The sequence below is a fragment of the Nyctereutes procyonoides genome, unplaced genomic scaffold (genome assembly GCF_905146905.1).
Source record: "Nyctereutes procyonoides isolate TBG_1078 unplaced genomic scaffold, NYPRO_anot_genome, whole genome shotgun sequence".
NCBI classification, from domain to species: Eukaryota; Metazoa; Chordata; class Mammalia; order Carnivora; family Canidae; genus Nyctereutes; species Nyctereutes procyonoides.
Window position 1 is genome coordinate 9,518,301 of NW_026575052.1, and position 17,119 is coordinate 9,535,419.

The 17,119-nt window shown below is 46.1% G+C and overlaps 1 protein-coding gene and 1 non-coding gene across 7 annotated transcripts; one reads left to right on the plus strand and one right to left on the minus strand.

Annotated features, from left to right (window-relative positions):
• Window positions 1–1,496: 1,496 nt before the first annotated feature.
• On the minus strand, window positions 1,497–11,497 carry ZNF436 (zinc finger protein 436). 6 transcript variants are annotated; one of them, XM_055332097.1, is made up of 5 exons: window positions 10,863–11,497; window positions 9,583–10,028; window positions 8,236–8,328; window positions 7,282–7,408; window positions 1,497–4,673 (listed from the first exon to the last, which is right to left on the minus strand). In XM_055332097.1, the coding sequence occupies exons 3-5, from the start codon at window positions 8,266–8,268 to the stop codon at window positions 3,421–3,423; spliced, it is 1,413 nt and encodes a 470-aa protein (XP_055188072.1). In that variant the 5' UTR covers window positions 8,269–8,328; window positions 9,583–10,028; window positions 10,863–11,497; the 3' UTR covers window positions 1,497–3,420. The 6 variants fall into 6 exon arrangements, with proteins under 6 accessions (XP_055188072.1, XP_055188071.1, XP_055188073.1 ...); XM_055332096.1 differs by lacking the exon at window positions 10,863–11,497 and having other exon boundaries at window positions 9,583–10,187; XM_055332098.1 differs by lacking the exons at window positions 9,583–10,028; window positions 10,863–11,497 and adding an exon at window positions 8,962–9,571.
• A 2,122-nt stretch (window positions 11,498–13,619) lies between these two features.
• LOC129514382 (U6 spliceosomal RNA) lies at window positions 13,620–13,723 on the plus strand. The gene has a single exon (XR_008665436.1). It is a non-coding gene; the product is annotated as a U6 spliceosomal RNA (small nuclear RNA).
• The last annotated feature ends 3,396 nt before the right edge of the window (window positions 13,724–17,119 follow it).

Sequence of the window (17,119 nt, forward strand, 5' to 3'; positions counted from 1 at the left end):
AACAAATTATCACTTCAGTGTATTCATCAGTGTCCTAGTGGCCTGGAAGCAAAGCCCTAATCTAGCCTCTTAGAGAACAGCTCACACAAAAGGAACTCTGCTCCATTATAATAATGGTGAAGTATTAACATATCAAATACCCTTAGCGCGGTGGCTCCAGGTGCGCCCACATTTTCCTTTAACTTTTCCTCCCAGAAATAAAAGTTATTGAATGTGTAGAAAGGAAAAATATAATTAAAAAATGTTTTGATAAAATCTCTTTTCCAAGTCTTGGCTATAGGGTTACAATTTTTCTTCCATATTTGTATTTTCCCCCCAAGTTAAAGCACTTCTACTCCCTACCTCTGCCTCGAATGGCCCTCCCTTTAAAGAAAGGTTTCATAAAATTACTTGTAAGTAATTTGAAAATTGTGGCCACACCCTAGTAATACATAATCACTGCCTTAGGCAAACTGTGTAACTGTGTCATGAATAGAAAGCCTTTGACTGTTTCTAAAATGTATCTGTTCTGAGATCTCAATACTAGTTCAGTAGAAATTGTTTTAGCATTTTCAACAGATACCCAAAAATATCTCCTTAAAGGAACACGGGCTTCTCTCATTTCTGCTTTTAGTTGTTTGTTTTTTTCCTTCTCCAAAGCTAATGAGGTGCTCATACCAAAGATTTCCATGCTTTTTGCCACTAGCCCAATCTTCATAGGAAACTAGCCAGATTTTTGCATCTTTCTAAAGTACGGCAATATCCAGAGGGCTCACCAATGTGTGAAAACAACGTATTCCCAAATTTTCCCAAGAACATCTGTATAAATGCATTAATGTAAAGACAATTGTGCCCCATTTTAATGAATCTGATGAAAAGCCATTTTATGAATCAGTGCTGGATTACTAAAATAATTCTCAGTTTTTTGATTTTCAAAAATTATACTTTTAATTATAGAATATTGTTAGAATACAGATGTAGATAGACACTAGCATAACTGCGACCAATACCATACGAAAACTGCTCTACATACTTACTTGTTCACTCACTCTCCACAACCATAGAAAAACAGGCACAAAGCGTTCAGGGTATGCGCAGAAGCAGCCAGAGACTTGGGAGCAGAAGACATGCAAAAAGCATTAGCAAAGAGAGTCTGATGCATAAGTTCTACACAAATTTCAACATAGCAAATGGGCAGCAATTGGGAAAAAGAGAGGAAACAGCTGGTGTGGCCCTTGCCTTTTTAACTTCCCAGCTGAAGTTTACATGTATGGAGAGATGGCTGGGGCACTTAAAAGCCTCTTCTTGAGCCACTCACCTCTAAGAAGCCAAAAGCAGCAGCAGCAGCAGGAACAGGTTGCAGGGGGCAGGAGAGTAGAGAAGGAAAAGGGAGTGATAGATACTTGGGTCATGAGGATGCTGTCTTCTGTGGCCGCTCCAAAGCTGATGCCCATTGTGGCTCACAGAAACAACAGGAGAACTTTTGATATTCATCAAAACCATTAGCAACACTGATACAGGAGAAGACATATTTGAGTTTAGTCATCAAGAACATGTAAGTCATTCAACAATTAAAATATGAATACCCGCAGTCGGCTAGATTTTGTATAGAACACAAAACATACTCTCTGCCCGAGTTGAGTTTGTTTTTAAGTGGGAGTGGCAACATAAAGAAACCTCCTTGATGGAGTGGTGTTTCATTTTGTTACTTTCAAGGTTGTGTCACTGCAAACAATGCAGTCCCACACAGTTGAAGGTCCTAATGACTCATTTTCGTATACCCCGAGACCACTGGCTCCTTAACACACCAAGTCCCAAAGAGCTATGGCAGAAGTATTTTTAAAATGTTACAACATTCACAATAAAGCACAGTAAAAATAATAACTTGGGGCACTCTCAAAAATATATATATTCCTTACTCTAGTCCCTTCACACTGCCACCCCCAAATGCCTGGGTAAGCATCAACATCTGGGGTAGTGCTTAATTCCTATGTGGGCTGGGATAAGAACTGACTCTAACAGGCTTAAATTGGGTCAACTCTCATTTTAACCACATGTATCTGTAAACTGAGAGGATGGAAATACATTCCAATCTAGGTTTATTAATTCCTTGTGACTAGGCCAAAGAGAAGATAATTCAGTCTGAGAACAGAACAATCAATCTACCCAGTCATTATCTCCCACAATTGACTGATAACACATAAACAAGTGCTTAGTTCTGTACAAAGACAGATCTTACAGGAGAGCATACACTAGAGCACTAGTGTTTAAATTTTTTCTTTAGAAAAAATGGAAACAAAAGGACATTTCTCACATTGGAATTGTCTGTAGTTTTGTCACATGATCAACATCACCCAAGAACATGCTAATTCTGTGTGAATTGTTTCTGCTACTGAAAAAATTACAGGAATACACGTTTTACTGTACATTACACATGCCCTTATGCAAGCCAAGATAAACACTGGGATGTGGCCCTTATCAAATCCTAGAGTTAGCAGTATAAGGAGAACTGATCTTAAAGGATAGAAGGGGGAAGAACACAGAAAGGACTGGTGGTGTTCCTTGGGGAGGAACTTTGTTTCCTTCCCTGAAGTGGTCAATTCCACTTGCTCCTGACACTACACCATTAGTATGGTCCTACCTTTCCTTGAAGACATTTTCCCTACAATGTTTCCTACAGTGATCCCCAAAGAAAATGAATACATTTTGATTAATGGCAATAACAACAGTGGGCATCTCTTACTAAAGTCACCGCCACTGATGAGTCCTTGGTCCCCAAACCTGTGTCTCATTTTTCCTTTAATCTGTATCTTCAGTTAGCTTTTGCAAAGATGCAAGCTTTAATACAGTTAAATTAGAAACAATGCGGAAAAGTTTTGATCATTGCCTTCATCATGCAGAATCTTGCCCTCAGGAAGATGGAAAGATACAAATGTATGAGCAAATCAAGGGAAAAGCCTTTTGAAGGGGAAGATGTGTGTGCCCAAGTACTATGGAGAGTGAATAGGTGTGGCAATTCAGGCAGTCTCTGGTTGTCTTTTTCCGAAGCAGCTGTGACCACCCTATTACAGTCCAAAATTTCCCCTAGCATTGTTCTTTGGGCCAAGGATGAGAGAAATAACTTTTAAAGATTTACTCCATATCCAGGCCTGAATATTTACCAGCATTTATCCCCTGGCCTTCAGATTCCCAGTTACTTGTGGGGCTGAATTTGATGAAGTACTTCATTAATATTGAGTGAATAAAAATCATTACTTTGGAGGAGGGGAGAACATTCCCAGAATTGTGGGTCAGAATTACAAATGGCTTATCTTCTTTGATATTTTAAACTGTGGCCCACAAGGAAATTCAGTATGGTAAAAGCAGTTCAGTCTTCAAAGAGCTGTTTGATATCAAATTAAATTGTACCTTCAAATGAATCCTCTCTTGTAATTATAGGACTTAGTCAGTGTGAACTCTCTTATGTTTAATAAGGGCTGAGCTCCGACTGAAACTCTTCTCACATTCGGTACATTCATAAGGCTTCTCTCCTGTATGAACTCTCTGATGTGTGATGAGGTTGGAGCTCTGAGTGAAACCCTTTCCACACTGTACACACTCATAGGGCTTCTCTCCCGTGTGGGTTCTCTGGTGTTTAATTAAATCTGACCTTTCACCAAAGCTTCGCCAACACTCGTTGCACTCGTAGGGCTTCTCTCCGGTGTGAATCTTCTGGTGTGTGATGAGATGAGAGCTCCTACTGAAGCTTTTCCCACAAGCATTACATTCGTATGGCTTTTCCCCAGTGTGGGTTCTCTGGTGCTGAACCAAGTGCGAGATGCGGCTGAAATTCTCCCCACATTCATTACAGTGGTAGGGCTTTTCTCCTGTGTGGGCTCTGCGATGGCGCACTAGGTCAGAGTTCTGACTGAAATTCTTCCCACACTCATCACACTTGTAGGGCCTCTCCCCCGTGTGGACTCGATAGTGTTTGATGAGATCAGATCTCTCGCTGAAGCCTCGCCCACATTCATTACACTCATAAGGCTTTTCACCTGTGTGGGTCCTCTGGTGCTGAGCTAGGTGAGAGCTCCGACTGAAGCTTTTCCCACATTCTTCACACTCATAAGGCTTTTCCCCACTATGTGTCCTTTGGTGCTGGATTAGGTGAGAGAGCCGGCAGAAACTCTTCCCACACTCGTTACATTTGTGGGGCTTTTCTCCAGTGTGGATTGTCTGGTGCTGAATGAGGTGAGAGCTTCTTCCAAAACTTTTCCCACACTCATTACAGTCATAGGGCCTCTCCCCAGTGTGTGTTCTTTGATGCTGAATAAGGTGTGAGCTTCGACTAAAGCCCTTTCCACATTCATAACACTTATAGGGTCTGTCTCCAGTGTGGGTTTTCTGATGTCGATTAAGGTCTGAGATCTGACTAAAGGCCTTTCCACAATGAGAGCATATATGATATCGGATGCCTGTGTGGACTTCCTTGTGAACAAGCAGATCAGTAACTTGTTGAAGAGGATAGCTTACCCATTCTTCTGCTGTCAAATCTCCCCACTGTCTTTCTGGTCTATCCCCGCTTTCAAAGCCCTCTTCATTTTCAGCATTTTCCTCAGTATTCCCAACAGGTCTTTCAGAAGCAGTCCCAAATTCTACATCTTCACTAATCTCCTGCTTTGGATTTACCTCATTCTCACTCCTGATCTCAAAATCTGTAATAAAGGGTAAAGAATAATAATACTCGCAAATACACACACAAAAAATTTATCTACTATGTACAGGCATTGTGCTAAATTCTTCACCAGAATCACCTCCAACCACCCTGAGTCGGGCATCATGATGATGATTTCCACTCTGTGAATGGTAAATCCAAGACCCAGAGAAGTGAGTTGGACAAGCTCATAGAGTAGTAAATGGTGGAGCCGAGATTCAAATCCAGGTCTGTCTGATAACAGTTTATGCTTTGTACCACTCAGTTAATGGTTCTTTACAAAAATTGCATATATTCCTGGTGTTTTGAAAGAAAAGAGCCAGAAACAGAAAATATAAGAGTCTCTATATTAGAATCTCTAAAAGCCAAGGGCCTAGATATTTTATGTGTGATTGCGTATGTTCTTAACTTTTCAAGCCTTCATTATTACCATTATCTAATAGTTACTAAGAATCTATTCGGTTAGCATGGAAAAAACAATTTTTTGTCTAGCTATATCAAGTCTTAGTTGATAGGAAAGGTGACTGCCAAACATTACTTGCTACTTTCCAGCGGCCTTTTAATGTGAATAGAGAAGGGAAGGTTGGAAAATGCAAAAACAATGCCTGGCTCAGAACATTCTGAGAGAACATTCTGACATTAACAAAATATAGTCTTCAGAAAATGAAAATACACAACTATTGTCTACAAGAAACTTTAACTGGACACTGTATTTTCCAAGTTGTGTTTCTTAGCATACTCTTCAACAAAGAGGTTACTAGGTATCCTGGGAGAAAAGGGCCTACAGATAAATTCGTTCAGTAAATGTTGCATCCAACAACCTCTTCTTAGAAATTCACATGCCATTTAACACATTAAAGTTTCTGAAGAGTCTTGGGGCTCCTAGGTGGCTCAGTCAAGCAACAGCCTTCTGCTCAGGTCATGATCTCAGGGTTCTGGGATTGAGCCCCGCATCAGGCTCCCTCTGCTTCTCTCTCTGCCCCTCACATCACTTGTTCGCTCTCTCTCTCAAATAAATAAATAAAATCTTAAAAAAAAAAAAAAGGTTCTAAAGGGTCTTGAGGTAAGGAAACCTTGTAAAAATTATTTAATTCAGTTCCAGGGATCCCTGGGTGGCGCAGCGGTTTGGCGCCTGTCTTTGGCCCGGGGCGCGATCCTGGAGACCCAGGATCGAATCCCACATTGGGCTCCCGGTGCATGGAGCCTGCTTCTCCCTCTGCCTGTGTCTCTGCCTCTCTCTCTCTCTCTGTGACTATCATAAGTAAATTAAAAAAAAATAATAATTCAGTTCCAAACTTAGTTGGGAAAGGAACTTGATTTTCTATGTGTAGGTTTCTTCCATGCTGCCATCCTTTGAACAAGTGCCCCCTGAGCTGGACCGTAGCCAGTTCAACTCACAATTCTTTAAGATTCTCACTTCTTGTGTAGCCCCAGTGGCTTAGTGGTTTAGCGCCACCTTTGGCCCAGGGTGTGATCCTGAAGACCCGGGATCCGGTCCCACATCGGGTTCCCTGCATGAGGCCTACTTCTTCCTCTGCCTGTGCCTGTGCCCCTCTCTCTCTCTCTCTCTCTCTGTGTGTGTGTCTCCACGAATAAATAAAATCTTTTTAAAAAAAAAAAGATTCTCACTTCTTGCTTTTGTTAGATCGAGTAGAATATTTGGATCAGAGACTGCAATACTTCTAGCTAAATAACTTCATTTCTAGTTGCTTTTCTAAAGGAAAGATCCAAAAATCTTGGAACATCAGGAAGAGCCCAAGTTTAAAAGGAAACCCCTTATAGTTGTTGCCTTTTGTTCTGGAAAAGGCTGGAGAAATATTTCAAAACAACAACAAAAAAAGAATTAGTTCTAATGAGTGGCAGATGACCTAGTAAACCATACATGACTGCTAACTTCTGTCAAGTCCTACCAGGAGATGAAGTGAGTCAAAAGACTGTTCAGCTCAAGGATATACTGTTTATTCTAGTTACACTCAGCACAAAGGATAGCTAAGAGAAGACAGGTATGCAGACCATCAAAAAAAAAAAATAGCTTCCCTTCCTCATAGAACCTGTGATCTGATTTAGTTCATGATTCTCCTGGAATAATATTTGATGCACTCAAAACCTATGACTGACTCTGAAACATCTCTAGACAAGTACCTGCTCCAGATAAATAAAGGACCTCAGGCACAGCCAGGGCTCTGAAGCCAAAATAAATACAAAAATGTGGCTTTTGCTCTTCCATTAACCTGGGTGAGAACCCTCCTCATCTTCTAGTAAAATCACCATTTACAGGGGCCTTGACATCCTGGCACGCACCATTATGTCAGACCTGTTTGGTCAGTGATCTGTACAAACAGGCTGGAGCATGGTGGATGACTCAGGGCACATGAAATCTGAAAGTTTCTAAAATGGGCAGAAACAGTCTTTCTTTTTAGACAGTATGACCTTGGTGTACCTGCACTCAGAGATTTGCCGGAGGACTCAACCCAAGCCAACTGCCAAGCCAATTGCCAATTAAATGCTTTAAATATCAAACAACTAGCTTGCAATGAAAGAGTCAAGCCACTTTGTGAGAGTCTTGAAAACGTGGGGGTGAAAAAAGAGAGAGAAGAATCCTTACTTACCTAGTGAGACAACATTTCCGTAATTCTCCTGCATAACATCCCTGTAAAGGTCCCTTTGTGTAGGGTCCAAAGGTCTCCATTCTTCCCGAGTGAGGTACATGGCCATATCTTCAAACGTCACAGGTGCCTGAAATCACACAATGCTTCCTCATTACTTGGTATCTGGGGGTTAGCACCAGTTTTTCTTCTTGCAATTAGAGACATGGCTAGAATTGTTGAGAAGGAGAAAGGAATGAATTCTGATCTGAAGAGTCGAGAGAAGAAATAAACAGGCAAAGAAGAGACGTGGTAGAAAAGGGAGCCATGTACCAGCTGACTGCTCTGGCCCCACGACCAGATCGATGTCCCTGCCCACTGCACAACTTCGTCTTCTAGCGGTACTCTTCTCGGAACACATGCAGCGCCTACGTCACTCCACACCTTTACTCCATCGCTCCATACCTTTACTCACAATGTTATCTTTTTCCCGGAATCTCTTTCTCAGACTAGTGAAATCTTACGATTCTTTTAAAGGCCCTGTTCCTGTACCAACCGTTCCTCAGTGCCCCCTATCCACCTGCTCCGCTCCACGCCTCCCTCGGACTCTAGAATTAATCATTCCCGCTTCTTGGTTACCGCACCACGGCACTCTGTTCCTACGACAAATAAAGCCGTTATCACGTTGAATCACGGTCAATCGGACGTGTCTGTCTCCCTACAGACCCGTAAGCAGACGGGGAGGGTCTGTTCCATCCATCTTTTTCGCCTCTCCGGTAGTTAAAGGCATACAGCAGGTGTTCAATAAATGCTAATTGGTGGCTATGCTGGCCTGGTACTGAGGCTCCTAGACGCGCAACACCAAAGCGAGCGAATTACTAATCCCAGGGCATTTCCAACAGGGATCTGCGGAGCAAAGAATCGCCGGGACAAGGCGGGTAAGCAGAGGCAGGGTCCGAGAAGCCACCCCCGGCTTACCTGGGACCCAGCCATGAGCAGGGTGGCTGCCATCTCGGACTCAAGGGTTCGCCTCCCAGAAGAGAGAGCAGGAAAAGCAGCTAGCAGACAGCGCTAGAGGAGGCGAAAAGCAGGGCGTGAGGCACAGAAAACAGGCCCTGCCCACTCCCCAGGTCTGGAGTTCTGGCCGCCAGGCGGGTGGGGAGGGCCCTGGACCCGGGCCGGGTCACTCTCCTCCCTGACCCCGGAGCGCGACCCGCCCTCTGTGTCTCCGCCACCGGAGGGTGGAGGCACCGCCAGAATCTACTAAGACAGCCCCCTGGCTGGGGCCCTCCCGGGCCGGGGTCAAGCCGACGCTGGGTCGGGGAGGAGGCTCTCAGCCCAGCCCACAGAACGCCTCCGCTCTCCCACCTCAAGGCTGGGCCCTTTCCGGCAGCTACCTCGACCAATCAGCGAGCAAAGCTCGCCCAACGCTCTGCCAATTAGATGCCGCAAACTAGGCCCGCCTCTTGTAGCGTGGCTGAGCACCTCCATCACGCCTGCGCGGGCCCCCGTGGCCTGCCGGGACTTGGAGTTCCATTCCGGCGTACAAAGGCCGGTCAGAGGCCAAAAACCGAGGAGGGAAAAGAACAAAAGGGTGAAGAAAGAAGCGCGTCCTCCTAGCCGGGGCGGAGTATCTCCCGCTTTCTTCTCTTGGAGACCGCAGCCCGACTAAGCCAGAGGGGTTGCCCTGCATCTCCCCGCGACCTTAGAAGCTTATCTCGAGTCGGGCCTCAGCTTCGACGTCGGGCCTAATTCAAGCGCTTGGCCCGTGTTGGGTTCTTCTGGGATGAGCCCTCATTTGACAGCCGGGCCCTGAGAGGAGAGTGGCAGCCGCCCACTCCCCAGGGGAGACTCGGCGGCCGCGCTGGAACTTTGAGCTCCGCCCACGCACTACGTCTCCCAGCAGCGCCTGCGGCACTCTCACCGGCCACTCGGACTACAACTCCCGGGAGGCCCCGCGCCGCCCGTGCGCTGGCTAAGCGCAGTCCGCGGCCGGCCAGGCGGCGGCCCGGCCCGTCGCTATTAACCCTATAGGGGCATCCAACCTTGTCCTCCTAAAGAGGGCGCCCCTTGAGGGACCGGGTGAGTTGCGCCCGGCGGAGGGGAAGCGAACACCCTGAGGAAAATCAGAAGTGAGGGTGGGGGCTAGGGCGCCTGGGGAGGAGCGAGAAGAGTTGTCCTTATCATCCCTGAGGCTTGCCTCCCAAAAGGATTTCTGGCGCTGTCCTGCACCGACAGGCTCTTGGGCCTCCGAGCGGCCCCTGACCGGCTGAAGGTGGGAAGCCGAGAAGCCGAAAAACCGAGTTGGGAGAAGAACAGACTTACCTCCTGACCCGCGAAGGGCCCACTAGATCGCCGGCTCCAGGATCCGAGAGGCCTCAAACAGATTCCACATCCGCAGGCAGAGTTCCCTGAGACCCCGGGGTGTTTGGAAAGATTCTGGAGCTCAGTGGCAGATCCCGGATATCTCAGCCCCGCAGGTCGATCTCAACCCCGCGGACTTGCAGGCGAAGCTCAAAGATCGTAGGCGGATCCCGAAGACTCGCAGACAGCTCAGGGAAACCACAGACTCCCCGGCAGATCTCGGAGGCCACAGCAGCTGGCCAAGACACACCAGCAGCAGCTAAGCTGCATTCAGCTGGAGCTCTTCCGAACGGAAGGACTCGCAGCCTTCCCTCTCCCCAGCCAGGATGAGAAAATTAGACAATGGGAGCCGAGCACTGGGGAAAGCAGGCATTCTGCGTGGGGAAGCGCTCTGAGCTCGCTGTAGCCTTGGAGAGGGAAGTGATGGAAAAAGAATATAGCAGCTTATTAGGGACTCCCACCCTCTTCAAGTTATAAATATCCCCAGAACCTTGGCTACGTGCCCAGAAGCCTGTTGTCTCTAACTTTACAGGAGACTTCTCTGCCTGGGCTGGGAAAGGGGCTTTTCTTTTGTTTTGCAGATACATCCACCCACTGAGTGACTTGAATCCCCCCCACCCACCCCCAACATGACTCTAGGCTATGCTTTTATTAGTGAGTGTCCTGTTCCCAGTACCCAGTTATTTATGGTTAAATTACTCAAGTGTCTAAAAAGAACTAGGACCCTACCCAGCCATGAGGCCGACTCTCTCACCCCCACTCCTCTTCTCATCCCCCAGCTGTGAGGCTAGGAATTCTTTAGGTAGCTCAGAATCGAACCATCCTACCCCATCTGAAATTTATTTGGGTACCCCCCCCAAAAAAAAAGGAAGAAAGAAAAGGGATTTTAGGGGATCCTCAAGTCCTTGAGAGACAATGTCCATAGTAGGAAGAGCATGGGGTACTGAGTCAGACAGACCTGAGTTGGAATCCTGGCTGCCTGTCCTTTAGATAGTCATTCACTCTCTCCAGGCCCATTTCCCTTTCTGTAAAACAAGGCAACCATGGGATCCCTGGGTGGCGCAGCGGTTTAGCGCCTGCCTTTGGCCCAGGGCGCGATCCTGGAGACCCGGGATCGAATCCCACGTCGGGCTCCCGGTGCATGGAGCCTGCTGCTTTCTCCCTCTGCCTGTGTCTCTGCGCCCCTCTCTCTCTCTCTCTATCATAAATAAATAAAAATTAAAAAAAAAAGGCAACCATACCTCAAGCAGTGGTGAGCACTAAGTGAGGTGACATAAAGCACTCCACGCAAAATGAACACTCAGATGATAGCTGTTATTATTATGAATCTTGCTTTTGGTGGCAGGGGAGACTTCCAGAAAGGCCTGTGGATATTTTCACTGGCTCAGAAAAATCAAGGAAGTTGGAGTGGCCCAAGAGTGTGAGAATCTGCTGGTGACCTTCACCTCACATAGTGTTTCTGCTGGAAATCCAGAGGGAATTGGAAGTTGGGCCAGTTTGGTGAATTCAAGCAAGTTGGTAGATTGAGCCCAGTAGAGCAGAGGTATTTGAGGCTGCCAGAATCCAGCAAGTCAAGGCCTCACGCTCAGAGAAACTTCTGGGACAAGGAAGGGGGGGGGTGGGGGTCAGTTCAGACTTTGGCGGAGTAATTGCATGTTTCTAATTGGGCCTAAGGTGAGTTGAGCGCCTGAGCCTCTCAGCCCAGCAGGGCTCCCTTTTCATCCCTTCGCTGACAGATTGCTTTGTAAACTTCCTTAGGCCTCTCTCCCCCCTTGCTCCAGTGCTTTAATTCCTTCTTTGTCCTCTCGCTGTTTCTTTTATTCCTCAGGCCTGCCTGGGGGCAGGACCACTCTCTCTCTCTCTCTCTCTCTCTCTCTCTCTCTCTCTCTCTCTCAGAGCCCAGCTTGGCTACTGGCCTCTTTCTGTAAGTGCTTTTCTCTCTCTTCACCTGGAACCCTCAAGAGGGTGGAAGAGAAGAGAGGCTGAGAGCAAAGGGAAAGCCCAACTGCATTTGGTACCCTTGGGGAAGAAGGAGAGGAAAGACAGTGGGTGAGGGGCTTCCTGGTGCAGCCTTCAGTGGGACTCTGAGGGTTGGGGGGTCACTGGAGAAGGAGGTGGCTTCCTGCCCCATTGTTCAGGACTTCATTGTTTCTCAGGAATACTTATTGTCTGTGAATTTTCAATAATTAACTTGGAAAGCTGCATGTGTTCCCATCATTCAGCAGACCCCGAGCATCTACTGTGTACAGAGGTGGCCGCAGAGCCTCTCATTCATGGAAAGGGGCCAGAAGAACCACTGGGCCAGGGTCTCCAAGTTAGGCTTTGGACATTATCTCCAAATGCGGTTATACATTATGTCAGCTCCACTGACCAATTTGATCAAAGACCCTCCTTCTGTGTCCTTAAGCTTGTTTCTTACTAACAGGCTGCTCTGCCTGTGGAGCACTATAAATTATTATATTTTAACAAGTCCTATAATCCTCTTGTAAGCAGCACAATTACGGTGTGATTTTTTTTATTAGAAGCGTTAATTTATTAAATATGGAAAAACATGCCTCAATATTTATTTGTGAACTTGTCTTGCCATCTCTTCATTTCCAAATATACTAGGAACATCAAAAAAAAAAAAAAAGTGCCCCGGGCTTCTCTTGATCCCTGCTCAGTGCAGAGATGAAGCGTCATCCCGGCACAAGGCGCTGGGGACATGGGGGACACACCAACTCGTTGCAGTCCAAGTGCAGTAGTATATGATGAGCAAGTCTGTGCAGAGCAGGGGGCGGACCATAGCAGAGGGTAGGGGAGGAGGCTTCACAGAGGAGGTGACATCTGAGCTGGCTTGCAAAGACCGTAGGAGTCTTGGAGGTGGAGAATGAGGGGAGGGAAAGCATTCCAGGCTTCCAGAACAGCATGTGCGAAGTCAGGGAGGCGTGAAAGGACAGAGCTTGTTCCAAGATGGCCAGGATTGTGCATGGCTAGAAGGAAGAGTGTGGGGGTGGATGGCAGGGAGAGGAGGCCGAGCAGGGACAGTCTCTTACATCTCCTTGCCTGCCTTTCTCAGCCTTTGGCCGTGGACCAGCAGAGCTGGTGATGAAGTACAGATGGGGAGCGGCCTGGGGGCTGGCAGGGGTGAGAAGAGCAGATTGACTCTGCAGGAGGAGGGGGAGTGGAGAGGACTGGGAAGTTCTTTAGGAGCTCATGAATTTCAGCTGGTTTTCTCCCAAGAGGATCAACATTTTCCAAAAATGTAAACAATTGCATTAAAACCATACAACAAACTTATTATGAGTTAGCCTACCTAAAGGCATTCAGATAGGCCCGTATTCACCAAACATGCTTACTGTGTCTCACTTCTGTACCACGCACTGCTGGGGAGATAGGACACGACCCGTCACAAGGACCTCGGGGCTGCTGTGAGGACTAAAAGTGAGAATGGTGGCAAAACACCGGCACAGGGCACCATCATTGTTACAGTGAGGAAAGTAAAACACATCCCAGACGTTCTGTGAGATGAAGCCATATTTCAAAGTGGTTTAGAGCATGAACAGGGGCCTGGGTTCAAGGCCAGATTCTGTCTCCTAGAAGCAAATTACTCTCTGAACTTTGGTATCCTCAGTTTGTGAAAAGAGTATGATAATGCGGGGCACCTGGGTGGCTCAGTTGGTTAAGTGTCTTGAGTTTGGCTCAGGTCATGATCTCAGCATGCTTCTCCCTCCCCCTCTGTCCCTCCCCCTGCTTGTGCTCACTCGTGTGCACCCACACACTCTCTCTCTCAAATAAATAAAAAAAATCTTTTAAAAAAGAGTATAATAATACAATTCAGAGAGACAGAAAGCAGAATAGTGTCTGCCTAGGGCTTGGGGAGGAGGGAATGCAGAATTGCTTAATAGGTATAGAGGTTCAGTTGTGCAAGATGAAAATGTTTTGGAGATTGGCTACACAATGATGTGAATGTACTTAACACTACTGAACTGTGTATATATTTAAAATTGTTAAGATCGGTGTTCACTTTCTCAGCCCAAATACTGAAATTGGAACAATATAGAGATTAACATGCCCCCTGGGCAAGGATGACATGCATATCCGTGAAGCATTCCATTAAAAAAAGGTTAAAATCATAAGTTTTATGTTATCACTATTTTCAAAAGGGGCACCCGGGGGTGCCTGGGTGCTCAATTATGTGTCTGACTCCTGATTTCAGCTCAAGTCATGATCTCAGGGTCATGGGATCACCCCTGCGTGGGGCTCCAGGATCAGCGTGGAGTCGGCTTCAGATTTTCTCTCTCCTTCTTCTTCTGCCCCTCCCCCTATGTCTCTCTCTCTTTCTCTCTCTAAAAGTAGATAATAATATCTTTTTTTTTAAAAAAAATGGGGGCACCTGGTTGACTCAGTCAATAGAACTTGTGACTCGATCTCAGGGTTGTGAGTTCGAGATGTTGGGTGTAGAGATTAACTTAAAAATAAAATCTTTGAGGGGAATCCCTGGGTGGCTCAGCAGTTTGGTGCCTGCCTTTGGCCCGGGGTGTGATCCTGGAGTCCCGGGATCGAGTCCTGTGTTGGGTTCCCTGCATGGAGCCTGCTTCTCCCTCTGTCTGTTTCTCTCTCTCTCTGTCTCTAATAAATGAATAAAATCTTAAAAAAATAAAATCTTTGAAAAACAACACAAAAGAGTATAAGAATAGTAACCAAGTTAGTAGGGTGTGAGAGTTAGTGGGGACAATATAAAGCAAGTGCCTATACCCACAGTAATGGCAATCGATAACATTTACTAATCAAGTACTTTGTATCAGGTATGATTGTAATGAATCCTCACACCCCTTTGAGCCAGGTGTGATTATTACCACTATCCTACAGATGAAAACCAGAGATAGAGAAGTTACATCATGTGCCCAAGACCTGGCTAATAAATGCTCAATAATTAATAGGTATTATTGATACTGTGATACAAAGAAATCCTTATCATCATCATGGTAGAATGCAGTGTAATTAGGAAAGTGTTACAGCACTGTGGGAGTTCTGAGAATATCTCTTGTGGCCAGGGGATTAGAGAAGACTTCACAGAAGATGTGCATCTGGGGAAGGAGGCATGCAGAGGGGTGAACTCGGTAAAGAGGATTAAGAGGTACAAACTTCAATTATAAAATAAATAAGTTGGGACCCCTGGGTGGCTCAGTGGTTGAGTGTCTGCCTTTGGCTCAGGGCATGGTCCTGGAGTCCTGGGATTGAGTCCCGCATCCAGCTCCCCTTGGGGAGCCTGCTTCTCCCTCTGCCTATGTCTCTGCCTCTCTCTGTGTGTGTCTCATGAATAAATAAACAAAATCGTTTAAAATAAATAAGTCATGGAGACAAAAAGCACAGCATAGGGAATATAGTCAATAATATCGTAATAATGTTGTACAGTGACAAATGGTGACTATACTGCCTGTGGTGAGCACTGGGTAATGCATAATAGAATTGTTAAATCACTATGCTGTACAGCTGAAACTAAGAATGTACGTTGACTATACTTCAATTAAAAAAACTAAGACACACACCTGAGGTGAGGCTTGAATGGGTGAGATTGAGAGGGCCAGTGTGTTAAGAGGAGAAATCCAGGGATCCCTGGATGGGATTAGCGCCTGCCTTCGGCCCAGTCCCACGTCTGGTTACGTCAGGCTCCCTGCGGGGAGCCTGCTTCTCCCTCTGCATGTGTCTCTGCCTCTCTCTCTCTCTCTTTCTCTCTCTCTCTGTGTGTGTCTGTCTCTCATGAATAAATAAATAAAATTTTAAAAAAAAGAGGAGAAATCCAGATAGACATTTGGTGATGGAAGACTTAAACCCAAGGAATCTCAGCGGTAAAGACAGAGATTTGGGAGTCTGGATGAGCCTATTAGGAAAGACTTCTCATGCAATATGGTCTTACAGGTTCCTGTAACCTTTAGAAAGTATCTTCTAAGTTGGTCATCAGAATTGAACATACTTTATTTTCAAAGTCCCTTGGCCATGATGTTGCAGGTGAGAAGGCCTCTCGTCCATCCAAAGCATGGCCTCTCTGTTTTACCTTCCCTGACCTTGTCTTTTTCCTCCTGGAAGGTAGCAATCTCTCCTCCCCTGGGAAGCCTTCCTGGTGGCAGAAGTTCATGCTAACTGCCTTGCAGCTTGCCCCCTCTGTGTCTTCGACATGAAGGAGGAGAGGGGGTTAAATCATGAATCCCAGCCAACAGGCTGTGTGCAAGGACTGTGTGACAAGAAAGAGCACCACATGGCCATGTGGCTGGAGGACCCAGGATGGGGGCAGGGCTGAGGAGCCAGCCCTGCAGGGCCTGTGGACCCTGCCAGATGCAGTGGGGGAGAATGGAAGAAGGCCTGAAAGGCAGGGTGGTGGCGTAGGGGACTGAAACACGATCAGACTTGCAATTTTGAAAAGCCTATCCCGGCCAGCACAGGGGCGAGCATGAACTGGAGCGGGTCCAGCAGGGACACAGGAAGACCAGTTAGGAGGATACTGATGAACACAGTCTGAGGCCTATTCATGCTTTTCTGTGTCCTTTTGTGAACGTAGATGTGTATTGTACTGTATAGATGTGCGGCTCTTGTGCTGCTTAAACTGACTCATCTCCTTTGTAAACAGTAAGGTTATTGAGGGTGGAGATTCAGTGTTTGTATTTTTTCCTGTGCTGTAACTCCCCATGATACCAGGAGCACAATGGGTATTGAGACTGTGACTACTCAAAGTCACCCCCAACGGCGCCACCTTAAACAGCCCCAAGTAACATTTATCAACACAGTTATAATTGGTGATTGTTGCTTTGGGTTTCTAGACATTTGGATGGAGGATTCGATCATGCAAAAGAAAAATCTGGGTATCTAAGCCCTTACTACTCAAAGTGTGGTCTGTGGACCAGCAGCATCACCATCACCTGGGAGCTTGTAAAAAATAAAAAAATATCAAAAAATTTTAAAAAATAAAAATAAATAAGTAAAAGTTAAGGGGCACCTGGGTGGCTCAGGGGTTGAGCATCTGCCTTTAGCCCTGGGAGTGATCCTGGAGACCTGGGATCGAGTCCCACGTCAGGCTACCTGCATGGAGCCTGGTCCTCCCTCTGCCTGTGTCTCTGCCTCTCTGTGGTTCTCATGAATAAATAAATAAAAATCTTTTTAAAATAAAAAATAAAATTTAAATTTAAAAAAATGGGGAGGGGGTTTGCGCCTGGGTGGCTCAGTCAGTTAAGCATCTGGCTCTTGATTTCCACTTAGGTCATGATCTCAGAGTCATTAGATCGAGCCCCAACTCACAAGTTCTGGGTTGGGCATGGAGTCTGCTTGAGATTCTCTCTCTCTTCCTCTCCCTCTGCCCACCCCACGGCTCCCTGCCGGTGTGCAGATTTTCTCTCTCTCTCTCTCAAAAATAAATAAATAAATAAATAAATAAATAAATAAATAAATAAATAAATAAATAAATAAAAGTTAAAAAAAAAAAGGAAAGAAGAAAGAAAAGAAAAATCTTAGCATTCCCCACCCC

Excerpts from the sequence above, each read along its gene's own strand:
- ZNF436 (XM_055332097.1), bottom strand. The coding sequence starts at position 8,268 with ATGGCAGCCACCCTGCTCATGGCTGGGTCCCAG. Across the intron at positions 7,409-8,235 it reads TGCTCATGGCTGGGTCCCAG|GCACCTGTGACGTTTGAAGA; the intron begins GTAAGCCGGGGG and ends GTGTGATTTCAG. Across the intron at positions 4,674-7,281 it reads CGGAAATGTTGTCTCACTAG|ATTTTGAGATCAGGAGTGAG; the intron begins GTAAGTAAGGAT and ends CCTTTATTACAG.